This window comes from Pongo abelii, chromosome 4 (assembly GCF_028885655.2).
Source record: "Pongo abelii isolate AG06213 chromosome 4, NHGRI_mPonAbe1-v2.0_pri, whole genome shotgun sequence".
Lineage (NCBI taxonomy): Eukaryota > Metazoa > Chordata > Mammalia > Primates > Hominidae > Pongo > Pongo abelii.
The window spans coordinates 88,391,287-88,404,618 of NC_071989.2; the positions used below are offsets into that span (position 1 = coordinate 88,391,287).

General features: G+C 36.6%; 1 protein-coding gene across 11 annotated transcripts in view; it reads left to right on the forward strand.

Annotated features, from left to right (window-relative positions):
• Nucleotides 1-13,332, forward strand: part of MSH3 (mutS homolog 3) — a 228,349-nt gene that overhangs the window by 153,178 nt on the left and 61,839 nt on the right. For all 11 annotated transcript variants that reach the window (NM_001131571.1, XM_063723860.1, XM_054555021.2 and 8 more), the window contains 1 exon segment: nucleotides 12,172-12,329. In NM_001131571.1, the coding sequence (NP_001125043.1) occupies nucleotides 12,172-12,329 (158 nt within the window).

Consider the following 13,332-nt stretch of genomic DNA (forward strand, 5'->3'; position numbering starts at 1 on the left):
TCATCTTCCAAACAAATCTGGCACAGAGCTCTGGTGCCAATTTAATTCCTGCTCTTTCATTCCACCCAGGGCCACATATTCAAACAATGTACCTGAATTTAGGGTGAGAGATCTTATTTAATTCAACTCCCTGATTTTAGAGGGGAGGAAACTGAAGCCTAGAGAGGTGTATTGGCTTGTCCAAACTCCCGCACTAGAAACCACCTTTCTTTTGTGGGCCAATTCTTTATTCATATTTATACTTTTATTTTCACACTCTGTCATTTTCTTGCTTATCAAGGCTCTCATAGAAATTGACGCCACAGTGAAAATTTTTGTATAATACTTGACATAGTATACATTCAATGAACAAATGGTTGTTAGTACTCTCATTGCTATAGAATCCATTTACAAATAAGTGTTAGATTAAGATATGAAATATAAAGAAAGGGAGGAAATTGCTCCTTAATTCCAAAGACTGCCACTGTTAACATTTTGGAATGTTTCCTTTGTCTTTCTTTGTAATTTTTTTAAGAAATAGCCTTTTGTTATATAAAAATTTTTATATCCTGCTTTTTTAGTTAATATTATAACATGAATATTTTCCTATATTCTTAAAAAGTCTTAAGATAATTTTTAATGGCTTCATGGTTTTCAACAATATGGATATACCATAACTGCCTTAAAATTTTCTCTGTTGTATCTACTCTTTGTTGTCATGAATAATCCTGCCACGGTACCTCACAGAATTGATTCTTTAAAAAAAAAAATTGGGGGCACATAGTAGATGTATGTATTTATGGATTACATGAGATATTTTGATACAGACACCGAATGTGTAATAATGTTACCCTCATGTGAGGGTATCATTATCATCCATCACCTCAGGCATTTATCCTTTCTTTATGTTACAAACAATCCAATTATACTCTTTTAGTTATTTTTAAGTATACAATAAATTTTGTTGACTCTAGTGACCATGTTGTCCTATCAAATACTAGATCTTATTCATTGTATGTAACTATATGTTTGTACCAAAGGACCATTCACCTTCTTCACCCCTACTACCCTTCCCAGCCTCTGGTAACCATCCTTCTGCTCTTTATCTCCATGAGTTCAATTGTTTTAATTTTTAGTTCCCACAAAGAAGTGAGAACATGCAAAGTTTATCACTTTGTGGCTGGCTTATTTCACTTAACATAATATCCTCCAGTTCCATCCATGTTGTTGCAAATGACAGGTTCTTATTCTTTTTTATGGCTGAATAGTACTCCATTGTGTATATGTACCACATTTTCTTTATCCATTCATCTGTTGATGGACACTTAGTTTGCTTCCAAATCTTGGCTATTGTGAATAGTGCTGCAATAAACTTGGCAGAGTAGCTATCTCTTCAATATACTGATTTCCTTTCTTTTGGGTATATATATATACCTAGCAGTGGGATTGCTATATCATATGGTAGTTCTATTTTTGGTTTTCTGAGGACCTTTAACTCTTATCCATAACGGTTGTACTAACTTATGTTCCTACCAATAGTGTACAAGAGTTACCTTTTCTCCACATCCTCCCAGCATTTGTTATTGCATGTCTTTTGAATATGTCATTTTAACTGGGGTGAGATGATATCTCATTGTAGTTTCGATTTGCATTTCTCTGGTGATCAATCATGTTGCACCTGTTCATATGCCTGTTTGTTGTTTGTATGTCTTCATTTGAGAAATGTCTATTAAGATCTTTTGCCCATTTTTAAATTTTTTTTTAGTTTTTTTTCCTGTTGAGTTCTTTGAGCTCCTTATATAGTCTGGTTAGTGTTCCTTTATCAGATGGATGGTTTGCAAATATTTTCTCCCATTCTGTGGGTTGTCTCTTCACTTTGTTGATTGTTTCTTTTGCTGTGCAGATTTTTATTTAATAACTTGATGTGATCCCATTTGTCCATTTTTGCTTTGGTTGCCTGTGTTTGTGGGGTATTTCTCAAGAAGTTATTGCCCAGACCAGTGTTCTGGAGATTTTCCCCAATGTTTTCTTGTAGTAGTTTCATAGTTTGAGGTTTTAGATTTAAGTCTCTAATCCATTTTGATTTGATTTTTTTACATGGTGAGAGGTAGGAGTCCAGTTTCATTCTTCTGCATATGGGGGTATTGAAGAGACTGTCTTTTCCCCAGCATATGTTCTTGGCACCTTTGTCAAAAATGAGTGCACTGTAGGTGTGTGAATTTGTTTCTGGGTTCTCTATTCTGTTCCATTGGTCTCTTGTGTCTGTTTTTATGCCAGTACCATGCTGTTTTGGTTACTATAGCTCTGTAGTATAACTTGAAGTCAGATAATGTGATTCCACCAGTTTTGTTCTTTTTGCTTAAGATGGCTTTGGCTATTCAGATCCTTTTGTGTTTCCATATAAATTTTAGGGTTATTTTTTCTATTTCTCTGAAGAATGTCATGGGTCTTTTAATAGGCATTGCATTGAATCTATAGATTGCTTTAGTTAGTATGGACACTTAAACAATATTTATTCTTCCAGTCCATGCATGTGGAATATCTTTCCCTTTTTGTGTGTCCTCTTCAATTTTTTTGCATTAGTTTATGTAGAGCCCTGGGGACCTTGAATGAACATAGGTGGTAGTCAGACAGTGGTCACCATGGGCCTTGGGTGAGACCCAGTGTTGCGATGGCTTCAGGTCTGACCCAGTGAGCATTGAAGAATTAGGTATTTATTGTAGCCTTCACAGTCTAGCTTGTTTGTACTTGTCCTTGGGAAGGCTTTCCAAGTATTCAAAGGGACTTGAGTGTTCTGATCTAAATCTGTGGTCACTGCAGCTGTGTCTGCATTAGGGGGCACCCCAAGCCCAGTAATACTGTAGCTCTTGTAGACTCTTAGAGTTACCACCTTGGTGGTCTTGCATAATATTCTGGAGAATTCCCTGGATTTCTAGGCAGAGACTCCTGTTCTCTTCCTTTACTTTCCCCCAAACAAACGGAGCCTGTCTCTGCTGAGCCACCTAGAGCTGAGGGAGGCGTGACGCAAGCAACTCTGTGACCACCACCACTGGGACTGCACTGGGTCTGACCTGAAGCCAGCAGAACACTGGGTCTTAACCAAGGCCCGTGGTGACCACTGTCTGACTACCATCTATGTTCACTCAAGGTCCTAGGGTTTACAGTCAGCAGGTGGCAAATCCAGCCTGAAGGGCTATCATTGTTTATACCACCATGCCTGGCAATAGTGAATGAAACCCTGGGAGGGAAGTAATTAATTTGACCTTAAAGATATGTATATGATTAGGCAGCTTTGTTCTTTGTTAGCCTTCAACAATAGGGATCTTTTTGGTCACTGTCACAGGAGTGAAGACAGAATGACTTGCCTTGTAATGTTTGTTTTCTGATACATTGGGCCAAAAGACCCACAGGAATCCACCCGTTATCTCCAGAAAGTGAAGTTTTTATTTGAAGTTTGTTCTAGTCTAACAACTTTCATCACATTTCATGTTTCAGTAGATGCCAAAGCAAAGCACTGAGTGTGTTGGTATTTCTGTTGCCTGCTTCAGCAGTGTCTGGCTCTCAAGGTTGTAGCCTTGCTACCTAACCTCAGACCAAAACAGCCAAGAGCGTTAAAACCGGTATGTGGGTTGGGAAACAAACATTGTGATCAGGCAAGCCATTTTAGAAGGGGTGGTGGAAAAAACTTCTCCGTACACTTAAGTCTTCTTAATATTATTTTTTACTTTTCAAGCACCTAAATTTCCCCTAATGCACACAATTAAATACTGAAATATACATTAGAATTTATTTATTAGAAAATTTATAATACTCTAAATACATTGAACTTGTATCATAGAACTTCTAAATGATGAGGAATGTATGTTTTATAGTTAAAGGAGATTACTTAGAGTAATTTTTTGTCTTCACTTTCAATATGATGACCCCCGCCCACCTTTTTTTTTGAGATGGAGTCTTACTCTATTACCCAGGCTGGAGTGCAGTGTCTCAATGCAACCTCCGCCTCCAGGGTTCAGGCAATTCTCCTGCCTCAGCCTCCTGAGTAGCTGGAACTACAGGCGTGCACCACCACGAGCTAATTGTATTTTTAATAGAGATGGGGTTTCACCATGTTGGCCTGGCTGGTCTCAAACTCCTGACCTCAAGTGATCTGCCCACCTTGGCCTCTCAAACTGCTGGGATTACAGGTGTGGGACACCGTACCCAGCCCCAATATGATGCCTTTTGATGACAAAAAAAGCCTTAACTTTAATGAAGTTGAATGTATCAGTCCTTCCTTTTATGGGTGAATGCTTTTGTGCCTTAAATAGGAAATTATTTCAATCCCTGAGGTCTTAAACATATTCTCCTATAATTTTTAATAAACATTTTAAAGTTTAATTTTCAAATTTAAGTCATTAATCAATCTACTCAGAATTTATTTATTTATTTATCTTTTGAGACGGAGTTTCACTCTTGTTACCCAGGCTGGAGTGCAATGGCGTGATCTCATCTCACCGCAACCTCCGCCTCCCAGGTTCAAGTGATTCTCCTGCCTCAGCCTCCCGAGTAGCTGGGATTACTGGCATATGCCACCACACCTGACTAATTTTGTATTTTTGGTAGAGATGGAGTTTCTCCATGTTGATAGGCTACTCTCGAACTCCTGACCTCAGATGATCTGCCCGCCTCGGCCTCCCAAAGTGCTGGGATTACAGGCGTGAGCCACTGTGCCTGGCCCAGAATTTATTTTTATACATGATATGAGTTAGGAATCTAATTTCATATCTTTCTATGTGGATAATCAATTGTTTTGTACCAGTTTTCAAATCATCCTTTTCGCATCAGTTTATGGAATTATTTATCATATATTAAGTTTCCACATTTTTATGGGGCTGTTTTGAACTCTTATTTTTCACTGGTCAGTGTTTGTCTGCAAGCCAGAATCACACAAACTTATTTGCTATAGCATCATAATAACTTTTTACATCTGTAGGGAAAGTTCTCCCCACCTATTTTCCTAATAGAATTCCTGATTTCTATTTAGCTTTTGCTCCTCTCTTTATTTTAGAGTCAACTTATTCAGTTAGTTGGGGGAAAAATATTGAGATTTTTGTTGGAATTGCATTGACCCTATAGATCAGTTTGGGGAGGAGTTGACATCTTTATGATACATATGTGAACATATGAATATGTCCCTCCATGAAAACAATAGATGCAGTCAGTCCTCACTTGACATTATCAATAGGTTCTTGGAAACTGCTGGCTGGGTATGAAGGCTTACCTCTGTAATCCCAGGACATTGGGAGGCTGAAGTGAGAGGGTCACTTGAGCCCAGGAGTTCAAGACCAGCCTGGGATGGGGAGACCTCATCTCTACAAAAAAATCACCTGGATGTGATGGCACCCACCTGTGGTCCCAACTACTCTGGAGGCTGTGGCAGGAAGATCTCTTTAGCCCAGAAGGTTGAGGCACATTGAGTCATGTTTGCACCACTGCACTCTAGCCCAGGTGACAGAGCAATACCCTGTCTCAAAAAAAAAAAAAAAAAAAAGAAAAGGGAAATAACTGTAACTTTAAGTGAAATGACATATAATGAAACCAATTTTACCATAGGCTAATGGATATAAACAAAGTTAAATTCCTGTGTCATATTTCTGGCCACAGAAAACATCATCAAACTTCTAAATAAAGACCCAACACACTTCTAATAATAAACATTGAAAAAAGTATGAACTATATGTTTAAGAAAGATTAATAAAAACAAATAAGATTATTGGATACACAATTTTTGGTAAATCAGGGAGTGACAGAGGTCATAGTGATGGTGGGTTAAATCAAGGAATGAATGTTTCCATAGTGAAAACTGTGAGAAGCACTTCCTACTACCATGCAGCTCAAAAACAAGTAATACACATGGCAGACTTGCTTATCACTTTCGTGTTAACACTAGTTCATTGTCAGGCATTTGTATGATTATCACCTGCCTTATGAATTTTTACTTGACAATCATTTGTATTCATTCATTTTCCAACCCACTTATTCCATTTCAGAGTCATGGGTAGCCAGAGCCTATCCTGGCAGTGCAGGGCACCAGGCAGGAACCAGCCCTGGACAGGATGCCATCCCGTCACAGGGCACACTAACAGACACTCACCTCAGACTGGGGCCATTACACCAATGAACCTAACTTGTACATCTTTAGCATGTGGGAGGAAACTGGAATACCCAGAGAAAATCCACACAGGCATAGGGAGAATGTGCAAACACAGTGGCCAGGCTGGGAATTTTTTTTCCCTTATCAATTTTGTAATGAAATGACATTATTTGAGGACCTGCTGTATTTTTATTTTGGTTTTAAGTCCTTTCAATAAAGTTTTAATGTGTTCTCTATAAAGGATTTTTACATCTTTTATTAGATTAATTACTAAGTACTTTTTGTTAGTATATAGGTCATATCTTTTTTACGATAGTCTTCTAATTATTTGTTGCTCTTACAGAAAAATGCAACTGAGTTTGCATCTTGATCGTAAATCTAGCCATTTTGCTAGAGATCCTCTCATTAATTATAACATTTTGTATAGAGATTCCTTTTGGTTTTCCTTGTGGACAGCTATGTGATCTGCCAATGACAGTTTTGTTTTGTCCTTTCTCATCCTAATGCCTTTTTATTGTCATGTTTTTCTATCTGGGACCTCCAGGAAAATGTGGATATCGTGTCTTGATTGACCTAAGGAAAGGCTTCTACCATTTCACCATTAAGCCTGTGTTTGCTGCGGGTTTTTGGTAGCTAGCCTTGACCTGGTTGAAGAAGTTGTCTAAGGGTCATTTTGTTCTCTCACTCACTCACCACTTAGTGGTGGATGGTGTCGGGAAGAAACCTGTTTCCTAGCTAAATAAACATGGTTTAAATATTAGAGCTGTGAAGTCTAAATTTTTATATGATATTTTTTCTATATATACAAAGAATTGATTTTTGTATATCAATTGCCTCTGAAATCCTGAAGTTCAAATAAACTAAAACCTTCATCATTCTCTATTAAATTCAGGAGAAATGGAATGCTCCAAGAACATATACATGATTGTATAGTTTTAAAAGCCAGCAGTTCCTGTGTAGTTCAATATAAAAAATGTTATTCCTTTTGAAAATATTGGAAAGTGTCAGACTTATTCACTTTGGGTAATACATCTTTTTCACCTATATATATATACAATTTAAATTCAGAAGAGAGTAATATTCCTATTCATGTAAATGCCATACACATTGTACTCATCAAGGCCTTCAAATAAGTTTCACATCTGACTTTTACATTAGGCCTAAGCTAAATGTATTTTCATTTGTTTTAGTTCATTTCTTCTGTTTCAGTTAATTAGTTTATAGGGCATTGGGACTTCATGTGGCTGCTTTGGGCATCTTTTATTTTTAAAAATTTATGATTTATAAAAATTATAGCATTTGTAGTTTCAAAGGAATTTCATATATATTTTCTTAATTGTTTTAAACTTTACAAAATGCACGTAAGGCTAGGATTTCTGTTATTATTAAATCTTACAGATGAGAAAATGAAATGTATCTAGCCAATGGCTAAGCCAGAAACGGAACTTCAGTCTTCTAACTCTAAATGGTATTATAATATGCTTTACCACTACAAATCTTATTAAATTATTTTAGTTTACCAAGTTAATACTTTTAAAGAATACACTGTCAAATTATTGATTCTCAATACGTGAAAAAGCCAAATTGAACAATAAGTATAAATACTCTTATCTTTCAAGGTATTGGAAAGCATAAGGTTTCTACAAAATAAAAAGTGTATGTTTTTTCCTTTTTTCTCATATCTTTTCTAAACTACCAATTTAAAAACATTTCTGTTTCTGCATTTCCATTGGTCACTCTCATGTGCTTGTTGAATTTGGTAATCCCATTTGAGACATCTCCTTTAACAATGCTGTCACAGTTCAGGGAGCCTTGGCATGACACACGTAACCCTTCTGTGCGGTATTCTCTCTGGCATTACATTCTTACATTACATTCTCTCTGGCATTACATTCTTTCACTTTCCATTTTGTACTTTTCTCTGTTGCTTTATTTGTATGTAATGTTCTGAAGTCCAAATAACAAAATGTCATTTGGAAGTTATGTGAATTATTCCTAAATTACATAAATGTGTTTGTAAGGAGTTATTGAATTGTGATGGTGATCCATGAAATAACTAAGAAAATTTATTTGATTTTTTATGATTTCAGCCAATGAAAAAGTAGAGAAAACAGTATAACAGACACCTATTTACCCATCACACAAATGTCATAGAGATTGACGTTTTGTAATATTTAGGAGTTTTTTTAAGTAAATAAAAAATTACAGATACAGCTAAGGTCATACATAATTAACTGCTATTCCTTTTTCTCCATCTTCACCTCTTAACCTAGATGGTAACTGTTATCCTGATGTTATTTTTTATCCTTATGCATGGTTTTTATTCTTTTGTTTGACATACATATATATATATAAACTAGCAGCATATAATCATGTTTTGTGTATTTTAAAAAAGGTACATTAATGTCTCACTGAGCTTATCGTAGTATTCTGCATTGTAAATAATTGTTTTAACAATTGTACAAGTAGATCTATTTATTTTCCTAACAATAGACAATCAGATTATCTCTATTTTTGTCAGTTATGAATACATACAAACAATATTACAGTGAACAGTTTTATACATGCCTTTTTGAGCACTTGTATGTTTCTTGGGTAGATGCTTAAAAGAGGAATTGCTGGGTCATCTAGACCAATATACACGTTTTTTTTTTTTTTTTTTTTTTTTTTTTGAGACAGAGTCTCGCTCTGTTGCCCAGGCTGGAGTGCAGTGGTGCGATCTCAGCTCAGTGCAACCTCTGCCTCCCGGGTTCAAGCAATTCTTCTGCCTCATCCTCCCTAGTAGCTGGGATTACAGGCATGTGCCACCATGCCTGGCTAATTTTTGTATTTTTAGGGGTTTCACCATGTTGGCCAGGCTGGTCTCGAACCCCTGACCTCGTGATCTGCCCGCCTTGGCCTCCCAAAGTGCTGGGATTACAGGCATGAGCCACCATGCCCGGCCTCAATATACACAATCTTTAACTTTGCTAGGCATTTCCATATTGCTCTCCATATCTTGCCAGCATACTGTGTTGAAAAGACTGTCCTTTGTCTACTGTGCTGCAATGTCACCTTTGTCATAAATCAAGGAACTGTATACGTGTCAATCTATTTCTGTGCTTTCCGTTCCACTGGTTAGATATGTATTTCATTGTGCCAAATCACACTACTGTAATTACTGTAGCATTATAATATTGAGTCATCCAGTTCATGAACATGGTATATTCCTTCATTTAATTAGGTCTTCTTTAATTTCTTTCAATAATGTTGTGTAGTTTTCTGTGTAGAGACTTGCTCATTTTGTTAGATTTATTCCTAGATATTTGATTTCTTTTGATACTATGGTAAATTGTATCATTAAAAATGTTTTATTTTGAATTACAGGTTGGGCATTCCTAATGTGAAAATCTAAAATCTGAAATGCTCCAATGAGCATTTCTTTTGAGCATCATATTGTTGCTCAAAAAGCTTTGGATTTCAGAGCATTTTTAGATTTTATTTGTAATGCAAATATTTCAAGATCAAAAAAAATTGAAATTGGAAACACTTCTGACCCCAAGCGTTTTGGATAAGTGATACTCAACCTGTATTTGTTGCTAAAATATAGGGAAAAAGTTGATTTTTGAATACTGAACTTGTATCCAAAATTCAATTTTTATAGATTTCCTTGGATTTTCTGGGAGCACAATCATGACATATAGGAATAATGAGTTTTATTGTTTACTTTCTAGCCCTTATACCTTTTATTTTTACTTCCCTCTCCTGCCCATTTTTTTCCACAAGTGAATGTTGAATTTTATCAAATACTTTCTCTGTGTTATTGGAGATAATTGTATGGTTTCTTTATTCTGTTAATGTGGTGAATTATATTGATTGGCCTTTGATTATTAAACCAACTTTGTATTCCTCAAAAGCTCTAGATGGTTTATATAACCTTGGATTGACTTATTAATAGTTTATTAAGAAGTTTTGCATGTATATTTATGGGTGAAATTGGTCTGTAATTTTTCTTGTAATGTTCTTATCAGGTTTGATAAGATATCCAAATCTGAAATTATTTGGGAAAAATTCTTGTTTTGTTCTCTGGAAGAATTTTTGTAATATTGGTGCTATTTCTTTCTTAAATGTTTGCAAGAATTCAGTAGGGATGTTCTCTGCATTTAAAGTTTTTCTTGTGGAAGGGCTTTTACAAATGTAATAAATATAGGATTGTTAGATTTTCTATTCCTTGTGTCATTTTGTGATTTTTTAAAAAGATAAAGATATATTAAAAAAGAGATTAAAAAGAGATTAAAGAGATTCAAAAGAGATATGAAATATTTGATCATGCCAATATTTGATTGTTTTATGACAGGCTTATTTTTTAATCTCTGTAGAATTCATTTTATTTTTATCATTGTTTTTATCATTGTTTTATGACATGCTTATTTTTTACTCTCTGTAAAATTCATTTTATTTTTATCATTAGTTTTATCATTCTGCTTATACCAAACTACTTTCCAGGTTCTTATTGTGTTAAGCTCTTTCTGTCACAAGAAACACAGGTATACTCAAGTTCCTTCAAGTAATGGAGATGTATTAGGTGCAATATAAAGCCATATGGAGCCATAAGAGAAAGGAATTATACAGGAAGAGCAGGATCTCTAGCACAGTTTGGCATTAGGGAGACTGGAAATGTGTGGCTAATTAGAATATGATACAGCTTTAGGGATGGAACAGGTTTTCTTTTTATCCCCCATTAGTAACACTTTATAAGGCTTTACTTTGATACCCAGTTATTTGTGTGAAGTTTCTCACTTCCTTTTGGCTTTTGTCTCTTTTCTTCCTTTCATTACTAATTACCCTCTTTACCCCTGGTTAAATAATTTTTCATCATACCTTTTATTTTCTCATAACTACTTACTTATGATCCCCAGTGCCTTGTGGCCTGGTTCTGTGATTCTTTTTAGCCTCTCTTCAAGTTACGAAGTAATTGAACCTCACTGGTTCTCAGTTAACTCCCAAAAGATTATTTGATTGGCCTAGTTTGAGAAGCTTTTATGCTAGGCCCATTGGCTGGTTCTGGCTTTTTTTTTTTTTTTTTTTTTTTGAAATGGAGTCTCACTCTCACCCATGCTGGAATGCAGTGGCGCTATCTTGGCTCACTGCAACCTCCACCTGCTGGATTCAAGTGATTCTCGTGTCTCAGCCTCCCGAGAACTGGCATCATCACACCCAGCTAATTTTTGTATAGTTGGGGTTTTGCCATGTTGGCCAGCCTGGTCTCAAACTCCTGGCCTCAAGCAATCCACCTCCTTGGCCTCCCAAAGTGCTGAGATTACAGGTGTGAGCCACTGTGCCTGGCCAGCTTGGCTACTCTTGACCAGGCAGCTATTGCCAAAGTGTGGGATTCACATAGCACAGAGCATGGATGCCCTGGGCTAACTCCTCTGTCAAGGGCTGTAGTTGGACAATTTCCCTTAGCAGGGGTGTGTACCTGGAAAATACTGTAATTGATCAGTACAGAGAAGTTCTAGAAAATTAAGTTGTTGCAAGAGTTACAATTCTGCCTCCTTCACATGCTCTGGTGAATGCTAGTAAATAATTAAATGCTGATAAACCAGTATCTAGAATTTGATGTTATATCTTTTAGTAGTCATCTACCTGTGACTGAAAAATTGCTGCCAAAAATTACATGTGCTGCCAACCCCAAATAGGGCCATGGGCAATTAGATATGTAATACCTGTTGTTTTAAGATGAACAAATGGAAATTAATAGTCTTTAAACATAAGCAATAGGGAGAACATGCACATAGGCAGATTAAAAAATGCTTAATGAGAAAGCCATAGCAGTTATACACTTCTGGTCTTGTTTCCTTTTTAATACCCAGGAATAGCTGTGTGTACTGCTAAGAATTCACTTTTCTGCAGTATCACACAGTTCAGGTTGAAGACAAAGAGGACCGCTTTCCTTTTGTGATATTTATGCTACAAAGTAATGTTTTGCCTAATGCATTTCCACTTATGAGATAAATTGTGGATATTATCTAAAAACTTTTCTGGTACAATAAGTGAAATTCCTTTCTAATTTTTAGGAGGACTCAGAGAGAGTAATGATAATTACCGGACCGAACATGGGTGGAAAGAGCTCCTACATAAAACAAGTTGCATTGATTACCATCATGGCTCAGATTGGCTCCTATGTTCCTGCAGAAGAAGCGACAATTGGGATTGTGGATGGCATTTTCACAAGGTAAGTACATTAATTCAATTTGCGTATATTCTTGAAAATAAGTCAAGCCCACATTATCGCATGAATTTTCCTTTTGTGTACATATTTAGATGCTCTTAAAGCATTCAACATTTAGGAGCTTAAATAAATTATTTCAAAGCCGGGCACGGTGGCTCACACCTGTGATCCCAGCACTTTGGGAGACCAAGGCAAGAGGATCACTTGAGTCTAGGAGTTTGAGAGCAGCCTGGGCAACATGGCAAAACCCCATCTTGACAAAAAATCAAAAAATTAGCCAGGAACCTGAGATGGGAGGATCACCTGAGCCTGGGGAGGTTAAGGCAACAGTGAGCCAAGGTCACACCATTGCACTCCAGCCTGGGCAACAAAGTGAGACCCTGTCTCAAAAAAAAAAAAACCAGAAAAAAAAAAACAACACGTTATTTTTATTATGACTGTTAATACTAGAAAAGACTCAGGAGTTAATTTTGTCCAGTAGCTTCTAAATTATTTTTAGTTATTGGGTTATTTTATTTTGTTTTTTATTATTATTATTACTTGAGATGGAGTTTTGCTCTTGTTTCCTAGGCCAGAGTGCAATGGCACTATCTCAGCTCACTGCAACCTTCGCCTCCCCAGTTCAAGCTATTCTCCTGCCTCAGCCTCCTGAATAGCTGGGATTACAGGTGCCCACCACCACGCCCGGCTAATTTTTGTATTTTTAGTAGAGACAGGGTTTCATCATGTTGGCCAGGCTAGTCTCGAACTCCTGACCCCAAGTGAGCCGCCCGCCTTGGCCTCTCCAAGTGCTGGGATTATAGGCGTGAGCCACCACACCCAGCTGAGTTCTTATTTTGAAGAAAATCTTTTATAGAAAATCAATATTTAAGCAGATAAAAACAGATCTGCTCTGTCTTCTGGGGTAGAAGACTTGGAGACTTGGCTGTTAGGCTCTGTAGAGCACAGTCTGAAAACTAGTCCATCCTCCCCATTTTAGGTGCAGAACTGAGACAAACTGCAAAAG